Below are 16,646 nucleotides of genomic sequence, written 5' to 3'. Positions count from 1 at the left end.
TTCTTTCATCCTTTAACAGGAGTTACCTGTAATTTTTAGCAAGTACGGTAAAATGTAAGATGTGAGAAACATAGCCAAAAAAAGAACATTCTTTCAAAGGATCATAAAGAAGACTTCTTAGAAGTACTGCTGCTGCAACTTAAAATACATGTATGATGTTTATCGTCACTTACTAAGCTTGAGATATAAGTGAGCCCTAATGAGCCCAAGGATCTTCTCCTGGCTACTTCTGACTGGAAATAAAACAATTACCTCCAGGAAGATGGTGGTACTCTGGATATGAACAAGGGTTTAAAACTGGTAGGCTCTCTGTGGTTGTGGATAACAAGAGGGCAAAATGATTAGCCACTTTTATGTTTAATTGCGCTTTAAGGGAAAAAAGAATATGCACCATTCAAATACCATTCAAACAGGTTAAACATTAGCCAACTTTACTGCTCACTATATTTAAATAAATCAGGTTTAAATATAACAATTCTTTTTAATTAGAGAAAAAATCACTTTTGAACTGAAATAGCTCTTATTCTAATACTAAGTTTATGATACGGTGGCCTCTGAAATCAGCAGTGAAAGGAAGTATTATTCAATAAACAGTACAATAGTATTGGGGTGGAGGGGGAAGGGACAATGATGTCAGATCCCTACCTCACATCAGACATTGAAATAAATACCAACTAAATGTAGGAGAGACACAAATTAACCCCTAATAGAAAAACAGATACACACACTTCAAAAGGAACAGAAACAGCCAATGGATATATAAAAACCCAACTTCGCTAGTCATCAAATAATGCAAATTAGAACAACATACCATTTTCTGCCTATTAAGTTGTCAAATACATTTCAAAATAGGCACTCCCATAATGCCAAGGGGAACATTAACTGTTACATCCTTTCTGAAAGGCAATTTGGCAAATATGTATCTATATAATATATAAATAGATATTTTAAGCCCTAAAAATTATTTTTACCCTCTGACCTAATAAATTTGCTTCTGAACTTTTCATAAGATCAAAATATGAAAAAAGGTATATGTTCAAACATGTTTGTTTAGAACGACTCTAAATGTACAAAGCAAATACCTAAATTATGATGCTTCTCAAAGATAGAATACCATAAGGCTACTAAAAATCATGTTATAGAAGAATAAGGTTATAAAGATTCACTACATTATCTAAAGGAGCAAAAGCAGGTTATAAATTACAGGTATAGTAAGACCAGAAGGATCATGTTCTCCAAAATATACAAGTGGCTATCTCTGGAAGGTAGGGATCATCTGATTTATTTGTGAGCCATTCTGTACTTTGTATAATTAACATATATTACTTTAGTATTGGAAAAAAAATGGCCAGGCATGGAGGCTCATGCCTGTAATCCCAGCACTTTGGGAGGCTGAGGCAGGCAGATTGCTTGAGATCACAAGATTGAGACCAGCCTGGGGAACACAGGGAGACTCCGTCTCTACAAAAATAATAAAAAAAAGTGAGCTGGGCATGGTGGCACATGCCTATAGTCCCAGCTACTTGGAAGGCTGGAAAGAGGGAGGATCACTTGAGCCCAGGAGGTAGGAACCAGCCTGGGCAACATAGGGAGACCCTGTCTCTACAAAAAAATATAAATAAATAAGTAAATAAATAAATATTAGATGGGTGTGGTCCCAGCTACTCAGGAGGCTGAGGTGGGAAAATCACTTGAGTCTGGGAAGTCAAGGCTGCAGTAAGCTGTGATAGCACCACTGCACTCCAATCTGGGCGGCAGGGTAAGACCTCACTCAAACAAACAAACAAACAACAAACCCCTGCAGTCATCCAGATAACAGTGGGTGGCTGTGGCTGTGTGGACCAGTATGTCAGAAGTAGGGATGAAACACGGAACACATAATTTTGGAGGTATAACCAACAATATTTGTTGATAGATGGGATTGGGGAACAGTGATGAGGAAAAGAAATAATGCAGGGAGAATTCCTAGGTTTTCTGAATTGATCAATGGGTATTGAAGTAGAAAAAACAAGTAGAGAAACGGACTTGAGACACAGTCAAGAGTTTCTGTCTCAGAAATGGTAAATTTGTGATTTTGTTAGATATCTGCGGTAGGAAGAAATCTGGCCCCTAAGACCTTTGCTCCCTAGTATCATACCATGAATATTTTCTACTACATGGCAAAAAGGACTCTGCAGATGTAATTAAGGTTACTCATCATCAACTGCAAGATAGAAAAATCCTAACTCATCTGGTTGGGTCTACTGTAATCACATTAATCCTTTCGAGGCTGAAGAGGAAGGCAGAGATTTGAAGCACAAGATGTATTTGGTGCACTGTGGTAGGCTTTAAAATAGAGCAGGCCACAAGCCAAGAAACGCAGCAGCCTCTAGGAACTGAGAGTGACCCTCAGCCAACTGCCAGCAAGGACATGGGACATCGGTCCAATAGCTGCATGGAATTCTGCCAACAATGAGAATGAGCCAGGAAGCCTCCAGATAAGAGCCCAGGTCAGCTGACATTTTGACTTCATTTTAATGTCATGTGACATCATTTTTACTTGAGACTTGTGAGACCCTAAGCAGAGAATACAGCTCAGTAATGCTGTGTCCGTAGGTTTCTGGTCCTCAGAAACTCTAAGATAATGGGTATGGTTTTAAACCACTGAGTTTGTAGTAATTTGTCATGGCAATGATAAAAACTAATTCAATGGCCGGGCATGGTGGCTCACTCCTGTAATCCCAACACTTTGGGAGGCTGAGGCGGGCAGATCACCTGAGGTCAGGAGTTCAAGACCAGCCTGACCGACACGGAGAAACCCTGTCTCTACTAAAAATACAAAATTAGCTGAGCGTGGTGGCACATGCTTGTAATCCCACCTACTCGGAAGGCTGAGGCAGGGGAGTCTCTTGAACCCAGGAAGCAGAGGTTGCGGTGAGCCGAGATCACGCCATTGCACTCCATCCTGGGCAACAAGAGCAAAATTCTGTCTCAAAAAAAAAAACCAGAAAACAAAAAAACTAATTCAATATCCCAGAGGAGATGCTAGGCAGACATTTAGATAAATGAGTCTGGAGTTCATGAGAAGTTAAAGTTAGAGATAAAAATTTGAGTGTCAAATGCATGGTGGTCAAAAGCTGAATGTGATACCCCTAAGACAAAACTGGAAAAAAGAAGGGTTTAGCAACAGGGCAAGGGAAGTCAATAAGAGACTGAGACTCTCTCCTATTGGGGGAGATCTCAATATCCCACTGAGAGATCTCACAGAGTGAAGTTCAAGAAAGAGGAAGTGGTCAACTGTGATGAAAGTTGTTGAAAGGTTGAGTAAGATGCAGTCAGAAGAGTAAACATTAGATTTGGCAATGTGGGAATTGTTGGTAACCTGGACAAGCACAGTTTCAGTGTCATGGCAGGGCAGTTGTCAAGTGGAGCATGTGGAGAGAACAGGGTGGAGAAAACCCTTTCAAGAGGTTTTGCTCATGAGAGCAGGAAAATAGGACTGTGGCTGGAGGGGGATGTGGGATTAGGAATAGCTGGAAAGGGTGGATGGAAAACGCTAAGGTATGCTTTTATGTTAATGGCAATGATGCACTACAGAGGGAGAAACTGAGGATGTACCCCAACGAGCATATAGTTAGGGAACACAAGCAGGCATGGGAGTCAAAGAAAAAGACAAGGCTTGGCTTCAGATGGAGCAGGGCCACCACAAGCACTGTAATACAATATAGGGTAGAAACTATGGGAGCAGAAAACGACGGCCTCTGCATTTGATGGTAAGAATTAGAGGAAGTTCCCTTCTCAGAATTAGAGGAAGTTCCCTTCTCATAACTTATTTTCTCACTGAAGCATGAAGCAAAGTCATCAGCTGAGACTGAGGTGTTGTAGGTTTAAGGAGGAGGACAAGTTATGAAATGGTCATTTTGGAGAGTGGAAGAATGAACTTACTATGGAAATGTCACAGGACAGTCAGCTGTCCTTTGGAAAACTGTAGTCTGTTTAAACTAAGAGTAATAAGTTACAAACTTTTCTCTTGCCATGTATAACTGCTTTGGTTGCAGGAGAGGTGAAGTGTTGGGCTTTAACAAGAGTTACCAAGGGTATTAAAACAAACGTTATTAAAACAAAACATTTTTCCAACTGTTTTATTTCTGCTGTTGCCAAATACAGCTTATTCACTCACAATCTGCTGTTTGAAGGATGATCTCAGAAGGCTATCTCACTATTCTTGATAGATTAAAATGTTCTCAGCATGTTCCCTTTGATGTCCCTTTTTCAGCAGTGAGCAGAAAGGGGAAGAAACTGCTGGCAGTCCTTTAGAGTACTAGCATAATGCCAGGTGAAGCCATCTCAGCACCATCTTCTGGGATCACTGTTTTCCACTCGCGGTAAGCTTTGAAGTCCTGACACTGTGATATAATTTGGACATTTGTCTCTGCTGAACTCTGGTGTTGAAATCTAATCCACAATGTTGGAGATGGAGTCTGGTGGAAGGTGTTTGGGTTGGTGCACTCCTTGTGATAGTGAGTGAGTTCTCAAGAGATCTGGTTGTTTAAAAGTGTGTGGCACCTCCTTCCTCTCACCCCTTGCCACTGAGATACCTGCTCCCCCTTCTTCTGCCAGGATTAAAAGTTCCCCGAGGCACCCCTGCAAGAGCCGAGAAGATAATGGCACCATGTTCCCCATACAGCCTGCAAAATCGTGGGCCAATTAAACCTCTCTTCTTTATAAAATTAATCAGTCTCAGGTATTTCTTTATAGTAACGCAAAAACAGCCTAACACACCTTGGGAGCTTTTCTCTTTAGATCCCTGTTGAGAACATGATTCCCCTCCATGCATGCATATACACATTCACTACATTTAAATTATGCACACGCATGTGGGTGTATATATTTATGTTAGGCCTATATATATATACACACACACACACACATATATATATAGAGCAGATCTATTATTAACTGCTGTAGGTTTCTTATCTTTTTTTTATAATAGGATTTAAATTCAACCAGCTTCAGCAAGAAAATCCAGGCTTACAAAATTTGCATTTAAAAAAAAATAGAAAGAGCTTAGCAAGGCCCTTAAGGGAATTAAAAGCTCTCCCTAACATCTGAAGAGATACCTATGCGTTCCCTGTAAAGCATCCTCCAACTGCCTATGTAACCAGTTACATTAAACACTAAAAGGTGCTTCCTCGACAAACATGCATGCTAGCATGTGAAGCCTCAAGAACAGTAAATAAATAAATACATACATAAATAAAATAAATAGAAAAAAGGGTCAGGTGAGTTGCCCACATAACATCAATCCATCCACATAAACCAAGGGTAAAATTCCTAACAATGTAATTTCACTATTCTAGTTGCTTTTGTTTGCTTGTTTTTTGAGAGAGAGTCTCACTCTGTCACCCAGGCTAGAGTACAGTGGCATGATCATAGTTCACTGCAGCCTCGAACTCCTGGGTTCAAGGGATCCTCTGCCCTTAGCCTTCCACATAGCTGGGACTACAGGTGTGCATTACCATGCCTGGTTAATTTATATATTCATTGTAGAGATGGGATCTCACTATGTTGCCCAGGCTGGTCTCAAACTCCTGGGCTGAAGCAATCCTCCTGCCTTTGTCTCCCAAAGTGCAGGATTGCAAGTGTGAGCCATTGCACCCAGCGCTTTTTTTTTTTTTTTTTTAAAGTCTAGTTAATCAGTATGTTCCTGCCTAGCCCAGAAGCATAATGTGAGAAGACTTACTAAGTTTTGCAAAGTTGTCTTGAGTGGTTTAAAGAAAATTGTTCTATATTGTCACCATTATATAATACCCATTGTAATTTAAAAATAAGTTGTACATCCCAATGACACCATGCTTCTTAAAATAAAGAAGCCTGTTTTAGCCACATTATTCATAAAATCATTCCTTTCATAGTAGTTCCTCTTTCAGTTGTGCATAATTTTGCCTTACCTTTCCATTTGTGCACATTATTTTCTCATAACTATCTTTATCTTTTATATTACTCCTTTCTTTTTTAAACATGGACAGCTACACAGTCATTCTGTCTGTCCTCTAGTCTTATTACAAAGCACATTACACTCAGGAGGCTGAGGCAGGAGAATCACCTGAATCCGGGAGGCAGAGGTTGCAGTGAGCCGAGATTGCGGCACTGCACTCCAGCCTGGCGACAGAGCGAGACTCCGTCTCAAAAAAAAAAGCACATTACTTGATCCTTAAGTGTCAATAATGACCCCTATTACAGGGACAATGATGACAGGAGAGGGCAAAAGAGCAGATGCCCTTTTTCATGGTGATATACACCCTGAGGGATATGTACATGTTAGCACATGACAGAAGTAGCCGGTGAGGATTCTCCTCTCTGGGTTTTCAGAGGGAGCATGGCCCTGTCAACACTTAGATTTCAGACTTCTAGCCTCCAGAACTGCAAGACAATACATTTCTATTGTTTTGAGCCACTAGTTTGTGCTGTTTTGATACAGCAGCCCTAGGAAATGGATGTGGATTTCCCCCGTGTGTGTGGGCAGGGGCACCTATGATTTGCTTCCGGCCAAAATATGACAAAGATGATGGGTTGTCACTCCCATTATTACATTACATTTATAAGACTCAGTCTTGCTAGCACACTAATCCTATTGTCAGCTGTGAAGAAGCACGCTGCTATGAGTCCTACAGCCACAAGGAACTGAATTCTGCCAACATGTGGGATGAGAAGTGGTTCTTTCTCAAAGGCAGCCTTGAGAGACCCTAAGCAGGGGACCCAGTTAAGTTGTGCATAAATTTCTGATGCACAGAAATTGTGAGATAATGCATGTGTGCTGTTTTAAGCTGCTACATTTATAGTCATTTGTTACACAGCACAGAAAACTAATACAGTTGGACAGGAGCATAAGAGATGAGCTTTGCAATCTCTCTGGGCCTAGAAAATGTGGACAGCTGACTCTTATGGATGCTTTCCCAGATGCTTCTGAAACTGCCAGCACTGGGATTCTCTTACAATTCCCTTTTATCAGGCAGTTTCTTGTAACTCCTTCCTTAGCTCCTTAGGTATCCAGTGTTTACTTCCTGGATCTTGCTGCTAGGTCTTCCAAGGGCCTTACTGGCCAGGACCCAGGCGAACTCCATGGCACCCTCCTCCATAAGGCCCACATCCGGTTACCAGTCAACCCTCAAGTATCCTTTGGCCCACCCAACTGGAGGAATGCAGACAGTTCTCAATGTGGCACACTCTCCTCAGCCCATCCCTCTGCTTCAGATCTGCTGTACAACAGTACAAAACCTACATGCTGGGTCTCTTCAATAGCAGGATAACATGTCAAGCTCACCCAGAGTCCTGTTGAAGCCCACTCTCTTTTCACTGAGGGTGGCTGTTATTGCAGGTAATAGTTCACTCCCAAGGACCTCTTTATTAATCTTCTTCTCCGTATTCTGTGGACTTTCCTATCCTTAATCTGATACAAGGGCTGCAGACTCATGAAATTCCTTCATAAATTCTGTGCACGGGGGTTTGCCTCACAATCACTTTGGTCTGTGATACCTATTGTATTGGCAATTCCATCAGAATGGAGGCAGGAAAAGCACCATTTTAACACCCTGTTACATGTAGTATTCACAAGTCATAAAACAGTAGAATTTAATGAGTATAATTTAGTGCTAATATCACAATTTGTTTCTAGTTGACATTTAAAAAATTCAGTGATATTTACACTCTTAGACAATTGTCGAGACTTTGAACCCTATTTAAAAAAATGACTCAACACCCTCAAAAAATTTTATCTATATACTGCAAGCAGAAAAATAGAAAGAGACAGAAGCCAAGGAATTAAAGTGTGTTGCATTATATAAAAACTCTAATTATGGGTGCCAAAATGCAAAAGTGTTCTATTTAAAATACAAATGTTTATTCATTCATTTATTGGACAAACATTTACTGAGCACCTTCTAAGTGACAGACTGTTTTATTTAAACTTTTAAAACATTTAATTTTAATTTTACTTAGCCAGATAGCTTTAAAAAATGTATAAAAAATGCACTTCAGAGTAAGTCTTTAAAATAGCTATTACTTCAGAATTACCTGAAAAAGCATTGCTGTAATATCTAGACAGGGTTTGCATGATGTCTTTTGAGTGCTGGGTCCACGGTGCTATCTTTCTGTAGGTTTTCACACGATGAACAAGTTGAGAACCACCATACTGAAGGGATAGGGTATCACCATGATCTTCATAGAGTTCCTCAAATAACCTAAAAAAAGAAAAACTCGCATTAAAGAATTTCACCAAAATCAAAGCACAAGTTATTCACTTAGCCAAACTCCAAACAAGTCTTATACTTTAAAAATTCTTCTGAGCCTTTCAAGTTAGATTCTTCAACATCTTGAAAATAAATGCAATGCTAATATATTTTAGAGTGATATTCCAGTAAACACCAAAGCTATAGAAAACACTAAAACGGAAGCAGGGGCACCAAAAACATAACCCACCAAAGCCAGACCAGGCTGTTTCTAACCATACTTGTAAAGACTCCTAACTTTCTGCAGCCTGCCAGAGCAATTCACCTCCCATGACAGAATGTACTGTGCTCTCTGAATTGCCTTTGAAAAAAGAAGTGCTCCTGTCACAGTGTCAGTCCATTCAAGCTGCTGCAACAAGACACCATAAACCGGGTGGCTTAGAAACAGCAAACATTTCTCACATTTCTGGAGGCTGGGAAGTATAAGATCAAGGAGCTGGTAGATGTGGTGTCTGGTGAGGGCCCATTTCCTAGATCACAGATGGTCTTCTCACTGTGTCCTCACATGATGGAAGAGGCTAGCTAGCTCTCTTCAGTCTTTTTTATAATAAGGACACGAGTCCCAGTCATGAGGGTTCCTCTCAGCTCTACTCATTTCCCAAAGGTCCCACCTCCTAATACCATCCCTTTGGGGGTGAGGATTTCAACATATGAACTTAGGGAAGACACAAACATTCAGATCACAGCAGACTAACAAATCATACGCTTTCTTAGATATGTACTTTTGAAACCTGTGTTTCTTCAAGTGTCTGTTAATATTTCCAGTGCAGTGATATCTGTTGGTGTGGCCATTTGTAAACTGATTACTTTCCTTAGCTAAGCCTTTATGACAATTTCCAATGACCACTATCAGCTATCATTAATTGTATTTTCAAAAAATAATGGACTGCCACAGATGCAATAGACAGTGAAGAAATAGTAATCCTTAATGAAGAATCAATCTTTTACACATCTCAGATTTTTAGTATGTATGAAGACACAGTACTTTTTTTGAAAATGCCATCTGGATTTGTTTTAAAACAACACCCACTAGTTTGTCTAAGCACTTTGAATTTATCTAAAGAATGTAGTGTTTATTCATAATTAACACAAGCAAAAACAACAACAAAAGAAAAACCCAAAGCCCAAACCATGGCAAGAATACACAAACTTTTAATAGAAATATTTATTCTAAGACACCAACATCCACTGCGGAAAGGACACCCTCTTCAACAAATGGGTTCTGGGAAAACTGGATATTCATATGCAGAAGAATGAAACTGAACCACTGTCTCTTGTCGTATACAAAAATCAACTCAAGACAGATTAAAGACTTAAACATAAGACCAAAAACTATAAAACTACTAGAAGAAAATATAAGAAAAACAGAATTAGTTTGAATAATGTTTTCTAGCAACACAATTTTTGAGAAGCTAAAAGTAGAAACACTTTCATTAAAAAAATCTTATTATTAACCAGGTTTGCCTTCCGCTATTATCAGCATTCAAATAGCAAAAAATAAGACTTACCTAACTGCATCTGTATCAAACTGTAGATTAGGCTTGTCGATCAGTCCCAATGAATACAGCTGATAGGCCAGAGCACATTTTCCCACCATAAACTGTGCTGTGTTGGTGCGATCTAAACAGTCCACACAGTTGGTTCGAAGGATGCCAGTCTAAAGAGAAATACCTTAAGATTTTCAATCATTATTCCATCACCAAAGAACTTCCATACTACTTTAGATTTAAGAAGCAAAAAAAAAAAAAAAAGGTCTATGGGCAGGTGTTACTCTTGAACAAATATTATTCAATTTTATGTAAAGTCAAAATAATGAAGAACATGTTTACAGTTGCATAACGTTATATATGCTGCTCACTTACGTTGCTGGAACAGCATCATTAAATCTTCTGGCCTATATCTGAATTTACTTTGTTAGTTTAACAAAATAAAACAAATAGCTAACAACTTCCACATGTACCAATTAGCAAAATATGGGCTTTTTTCTGACATATCTCCTCATTATACAACCTAAATATTCAGTGGTTAGGACCATATCATTCTTAAAGCATAGTTAACATATATACTACATATGCTTGGTTTCTTTTCCAAAGCACTCTAATTTGTTCTTTTCATGTTCCTGTTTGCGTTTCTATTTCCAGGAATAAAATTTAATACACACAAAAAATCCATAGGCCATATTATTTCATTTGCACATTTTTCTTTTTTTCTTTTTTTTTTTTTGAGACAGAGTCTTGCTCTGTCACCCAGGCAGGAGTGCAGTGGCACGATCTCGGCTCACTGCAACCTCTGTCTCCCAGATTCAAGTGATTCTCCTGCCTCAGCCTCCCGAGTAGCTGGGACTAGAGGTGCATTCCACCACGCCCGGATAATTTTTTGTCTTTTCAGTAGAGACAGGGTTTGACCATGTTAGCCAGGATGGTTTCGATCTCCTGATCTTATGATCCACCTGCCTTGGCCTCCCAAAGTGTTGGGATTACAGGTGTGAGCCATCGCGCCCAGCCAGCTACACATTTTTCATAAGCATTAAAGACTAGAAGTAAGACTTTCAACAATCATTCTCAAATAATAATTCTGCATTAAATAAGATACAGGTCTCTACATGAATGCTTACAGAAAACGTACAGTATACAATGGATACAGATTCTGTTCATTATGAATATAATATTGTGTATACCTGCAGGCGACCAGTGGGAATCACACATCCTCCTAGTTCATTCCACCTATGTTTAAAAATAAACACTTTTTAAAAAGTTAATGGCAGAATAAATATTTATTTTCGGTACCAGCTCCTTGTTAAGAATCATGGAATTAAACTAATAGAGATTTCAGCTCCTGAAAAATCAGCTGATCCTGCCTACTCTCATTTTTTCAGGTAAGTGAACATGCAAATGACTGAGGCGGACTGCTTACCACATTCTCCTCAAAGAGAGTCCAGGAAAGGGGCATTTTAATTTGCCCGAGTGCCCACTCTGGCATTTTTTGTTACCCATGCTCAACCAAAATCTCCCTTGCTTTCATTCAAACCCACTTCCTGTTGGGTCTCTACACACATGAGTAACAATCGTAGAGCATCTTTCTAATAAAATCTTCCAAGCCTTAGCTTTCCCAACTCAATATTACGATTTTCTACCTCCCCCAGCTTTTATTCATGGAGGCTTTGTTATATTTCTTTGGTTCGTTTTACAGATTTCCTTTTAGAGACTACTTATTTTCTCCATGTGCAATGAATACATAGGAATATGTTTTGTTATGAAATACTATAGATTATGTTAATATTTTAATTATTTAAAGAAGGTGCTGTGCAGAAAAGGGTTAACCTAATAAGCCTAACTGCTATCCTCAGAAAGTCCTGCTTATAAGGTTGACCCTTGGCCAATGTCTGGGAACTTAGATTTCAGGAGGGTTTCCACCATTCCCAGAACTGATAAGAGTGACTCACTGTGCTGAAATGGTTTGTAGAAATAATATGGTTTTTCCCGAATACCTTCTTTCCCTCTGGAAGTCAAGAATTTTGGCATATGCCAGGCAGAGGCTACCTATGTGACCAGCCTCCAGTAAAAAAATAAAGTCTCCAACATGCTTCCTTGGCTGGCAACATTTCATCCATGCTTCACAACCTGTTTCTTGGGGGAATTAAGTGTGTTCTGTGTGACTCCACTGAGGAGAAGACTCTGGAAGCTTGTGCCTGGTTTCCTCTGGACTGTGCCCTTTTTGCTTTTTCCCTTTGTTAACGTCATTTTATATCCTTTCACCATAATAAATTATAGCCAGAATACAATAAGCTGAGTCCTTTCAGTTATCCTAGTGAATTACTGAATCTGGGAGTGGTCTTGGGGGACCCCTGTCATGGGTGCCCTAAAATTCAAACAACAAACAAGTGCAAACAATGCAAACTATAACAAAGGGATTACTTCCAAAGACATTACACTAGTAGTTAGTTCTTTTCTGTTGTCTTATCATTGTAGTTAACTACATTAACTGAAAATAAAATGCCAGAAATATATAGTATTGGTTTCTTAAAAGATAAAGCATAAATCCTTGATCTGAAGAAGCTCCCAAAATAGTAATGAAAGATTTGTGAGCGAATAACCATAATACAATAATACTATTTTTATAAAAATGTTAGTATGTAATCTATAAGAAAAAAAGTCTGTTTCTATTCAATACTGAAAAATAGAGTTCACTGTTGAAAATTTTACTTACAGAATTATTTTATGTAACATTTGTTCTATGCAGCAAGAGATACAGATCCCATGGCTTACATCTCAAGGTATGTAAGTAACCAACAAAGGAATTCCCATGCCCCAGTGAACAGTCAGTACTCAGTCATGTGAGCAGTGTGCCTCCCCCCAGGACAAAATTCATCCAATTTCCAAGTAGTAAAAACTGCTCATATTCAGAATACCCATAAAAGCAAAAATTATGATTTATTATAAGTTTTAAAATACCATACATACTTTTCATCTGGCCGCAAAATGCTACAGTAGGAATCAGGGCGGTTTACAAAGAAACCTGTTTTCTTCACCACACTTTCTGCAATCACATTCAGTCGATCAAGAACATTACACAGCTTGCTGAGGAGAGGAGGAAGAATGAGAAAAGTGAGAAGAAGCCAAGTTTTAATATCTATTTATCCTTATATCTAAAGCCAGTAAAGTCTATAGCAATGATATTTAAGGATGTAATTTTTTAAATCTCTTGGCTGGTACTTGATAGAAACATGTAACAATGTCTAGAATACAATGTGTACTCAGTAACCAGCAACATTTGATGTGAAAGAGACACAAAGACCTGTAACTTAATATCAAATACTGGTGATCCTTAATCTTGGCATATAACATCCCTGCCTGAGCTTTCTCCAAAGCCTTTCACTCCTCAAGAGTTGTCAAGTCAAAATACATTCATAAAATGGCTGTGAAAAGAGCACCGTGCACAGTGCAGGTGGCAGAGAAGAAAAAACTGGAAAATAATATGAATGGCAGCTGGGTGCAGTGGCTCAGGCCTATAATCCCAGCACTTTGGGAGGCCAATGCAGGTGGATCACTTAAGGTCAGGAGTTTGAGACCAGCCTGGCCAACATGGTGAAACTCTGCCTCCACTAAAAATACAAAAAATTAGCTGGGCGTGGTGGCAGGCGCCTGTAGTCCTAGCTACTCAGGAGGCAGGAGAATGGCGTGAATCCGGGAGCTGGAGCTTGCAGTGAGCTGAGATTGTGCCACTGCACTCCAGCCTGGGAAACAGAGCGAGACTCTGTCTCAAAAAACAAAAACAAAAACAAAAACAAAATTAGCCAGGCACGGTGGTGCATGACTGTAGTCCCAGCTACTCAGAAGGCTGAGGCAGGCGAATCACTTGAACCCAGGAGGCAGAGTCTGCAATAAGCTGAGATCGTACCACTGCACTCCAGCCTGGACGACAGAGCAAGACTATGTTTAAAAAATAATAAAAAAATAATATGAATGGCAACAACTTGTAACCAAACTGATACTCTGGGAAAGGGTGTGTGTATCTAACTGTATAAAATGATTTAGAAAAAAGTACAATAAGTACAAAACGATATAGTAACATTTAAAAAAGTAAGACCTTAAGTAAACCTAGAGCTTGTACGATTGTGCAGTAAGTGAACAAAAAGACAATGCAAGATTTAACAAAAGTAAGTTCCTTAGAAGAGATGAGTTTTGAATCAGATCTTGAAAGATAAAAGAGAGGTGGGAAAGCATTCCAGGGAGGGTGAAGAATAGGAATGGAGGCTTAGGATAGGACTTTGGCTGCTACATTTGTGGCAGAGCATGAAGATTCAGTTTTCTGGAAGAGAACAGCCCTTGGGATAAATAAAAAGTGATCACATTCTGAAGCCAACCAGATGATGAGGCTTTGACACTACACTAGGGAGTCTGGATCTACTATATACAGTCAGGAATTACCACAGGTTCATCCACGAGTGACATCTGAGAAAGTGTTAAAATAGTGAGACAGATGATACAGAAAAAAGTAAAACTAATGCCTTCAAGGAATAGTGGTAGAAATGTTCTGAAACGACTAGATATTTCAAACAAGTTGCAAATGGTATCCACAATAGGCAAAATAAATAGATAGATAGATAGAGAGATAGATAGATAGATAGATAGATAGATAGACAGACAGACAGACAGACAGACAGACAGATAGATAGATAGATAGATAGATAGATAGATAGATAGATGAAATTAAAAAAAAAAAGTTTGGTTAGTTTATTGATGTACTCAAAACAGCCCCTCAACAGGTTCATGAAAGAAATTAACAGGGTAAAATTTACTTTACCATAGAGGTCAGCTTTCTGTTGTTTCTCATTATAAGAAAAGCAAACAATCATAGCCAGGCAGAAGAGTATCATTCACCTTTTGGTATACTTGGCCATGTCCCAGGGAATATAAACAATAGTGTGCTCAGGAGGCAGAAACTGGTTGAGATAGGTCACAGCAGCAACAAGTTCTTCACTCAGAATTCTTTCATGCTTTCTTTTCTCTCGTTCCTTCATCAAAAATTAAACATTTTCAGTGTTTCAATTCCCTTAAATCAGAAGAACAGGCTCAACATGTTTACTTTTAAGCTAAGACAAAAAATCCAAGTCTTAAATATACTAAAATGAAACCTAGCTACAATAATCAGAAATAATAAAAACACAAAGAAATAAATGCTCCACTGCATTAAAGTGAACAGATAATGAGCTTTAAAGATTCAAGGAGAACAGGTTTCTTCCTGGTACCCTCCCTGCATCCTGAGAAACCCAGCTTCCCCCCATGGGCCACGGCCCACACACTCCACACCCAGCTCTGACAGAGGAGATCCCTCCCAAGGACCAGAAAAAGGGAGCCCCCAACTTTAGCCAGCTGAAGGTCAGAAAGAAATCAACTGGTCTGGATGAACAATTCCTAAACTAGCACAGCAGAAAGCAGCTCCACAGCCTTCACAGGACTTCATAAAGCAGACTTGCAAATACTCTGTGGGATAACCAAGACAGGTATTTCTTTTTCTTTTTACACTGTGGTTGAATGAATTGAGGTTGAGAGGACTCATGGAACTAAACCTTGGTTTCTGCCTCCTTGCCTGGGGTATCTCTTTAGTTAGGCACTGCACTGCCTCTCATTCAAGACAAGCTAGTACTTTATTGTACAGCTCTGTGGTTGGAGTGCTGACTCTGTCACTCACTAGCCATGTGGCCTTCAGCAATGTTCTCAATTTCCCTACACCTCCATTTTTTTCATCTATAAAATGGGGTAACAACAGTATCTTCCTCACAACATTAATGTGAGACATAAATGAGATAGAGCATTGTGAGCTTTTTTTGTTTTGTTTTGTTTTACTTTAAGTTCTGGGATACATGTGCAGAATGTGCAGATTTGTTACATAGGTATACATGTGCTGTGGTGGTTTGTTGTATCCATCAGCCTGATATCTACATTAGGTATTTTTCCTAATGCTAACCCTCCTCTAGCCCCCAATCCCCTGATAGGCCCCGGTGTGTGCTGTTTCCCTCTCTGTGTCCATGTGTTCTTATTGTTCAGTTCCCACTTATGAGTGAGAACATGCAGTGTTTGGTTTTCGGTTCCTGTGTTAGTTTGCTGAGAGTGATGGTTTCCAGCTTCATCCATGTCCCTGCCAAGGACATGAACTCATCCTTTTTTATGGCTGCATAGTATTCCACAGTGTGTATGTGACACGTTTTCTTTATCCAGTCTATCACTGATGGGCATTTGGGTTGGCTTCAAGTCTTTGCTATTGTGAATAGTGTTGCAATAAACATATATATGCATGTGTCTTTATAGTGGAATGATTTATAATCCTTTGGGTATATACCCAGTAATGGGATTGCTGAGTCAAATGGTATTTCTGGTTCTAGATCCTTGAGGAATCACCACAATGTCTTCCACAATGGTTGAACTAATTTACACTCCCACCAACAGTGTAAAAGCATTCCTACTTCACATTCTCTCCAGCATCAGTTGTTTCCTGACTTTTAAATGATCGCCATTCTAATTGGCATGAGATGGTGATGGTATCTCATTGTGGTTTTGATTTGCATTTCTCTAATGATCAGTGATGATAAGCCTTTTTACATATGTTTGTTGGCTGCACATAAATGTCTTCTTTTGAGAAGTGTCTGTTCATATCCTTCGCCTACTTATTGATGAGTTTTTTTTTCTTGTAAATTTAAGTTCCTTGTAGATTCTGGATACTAGCCCTTTGTGAGATGGATAGATTGCAACTATTTTCTCCCATTCTGTAGGTTGCCTGTTCACTCTGATGATAGTTTTTTGTTGTTGTTGTTGTTTTTTACTGTGCAGAAGCTCTTTAGTTTAATTAGATCCCATTTGTCCATTTTAGCTTTTGTTGCCA

At 39.2% G+C, this 16,646-nt stretch overlaps 1 protein-coding gene across 3 annotated transcripts in view; it reads right to left on the bottom strand.

Annotated features, from left to right (window-relative positions):
* Nucleotides 1-16,646, bottom strand: part of FIG4 (FIG4 phosphoinositide 5-phosphatase) — a 125,346-nt gene that overhangs the window by 50,112 nt on the left and 58,588 nt on the right. For all 3 annotated transcript variants that reach the window (XM_077998473.1, NM_001172433.2, XM_077998474.1), the window contains 5 exon segments: nucleotides 14,648-14,781; nucleotides 12,728-12,844; nucleotides 10,945-10,990; nucleotides 9,776-9,924; nucleotides 8,053-8,219 (listed from right to left, as the gene is read on the bottom strand). In XM_077998473.1, the coding sequence (XP_077854599.1) occupies nucleotides 8,053-8,219; nucleotides 9,776-9,924; nucleotides 10,945-10,990; nucleotides 12,728-12,844; nucleotides 14,648-14,781 (613 nt within the window).

This window comes from Macaca mulatta, chromosome 4, assembly GCF_049350105.2.
Source record: "Macaca mulatta isolate MMU2019108-1 chromosome 4, T2T-MMU8v2.0, whole genome shotgun sequence".
Classification (NCBI taxonomy): Eukaryota; Metazoa; Chordata; class Mammalia; order Primates; family Cercopithecidae; genus Macaca; species Macaca mulatta.
This window is presented reverse-complemented; position numbering and strand designations above follow the sequence as displayed.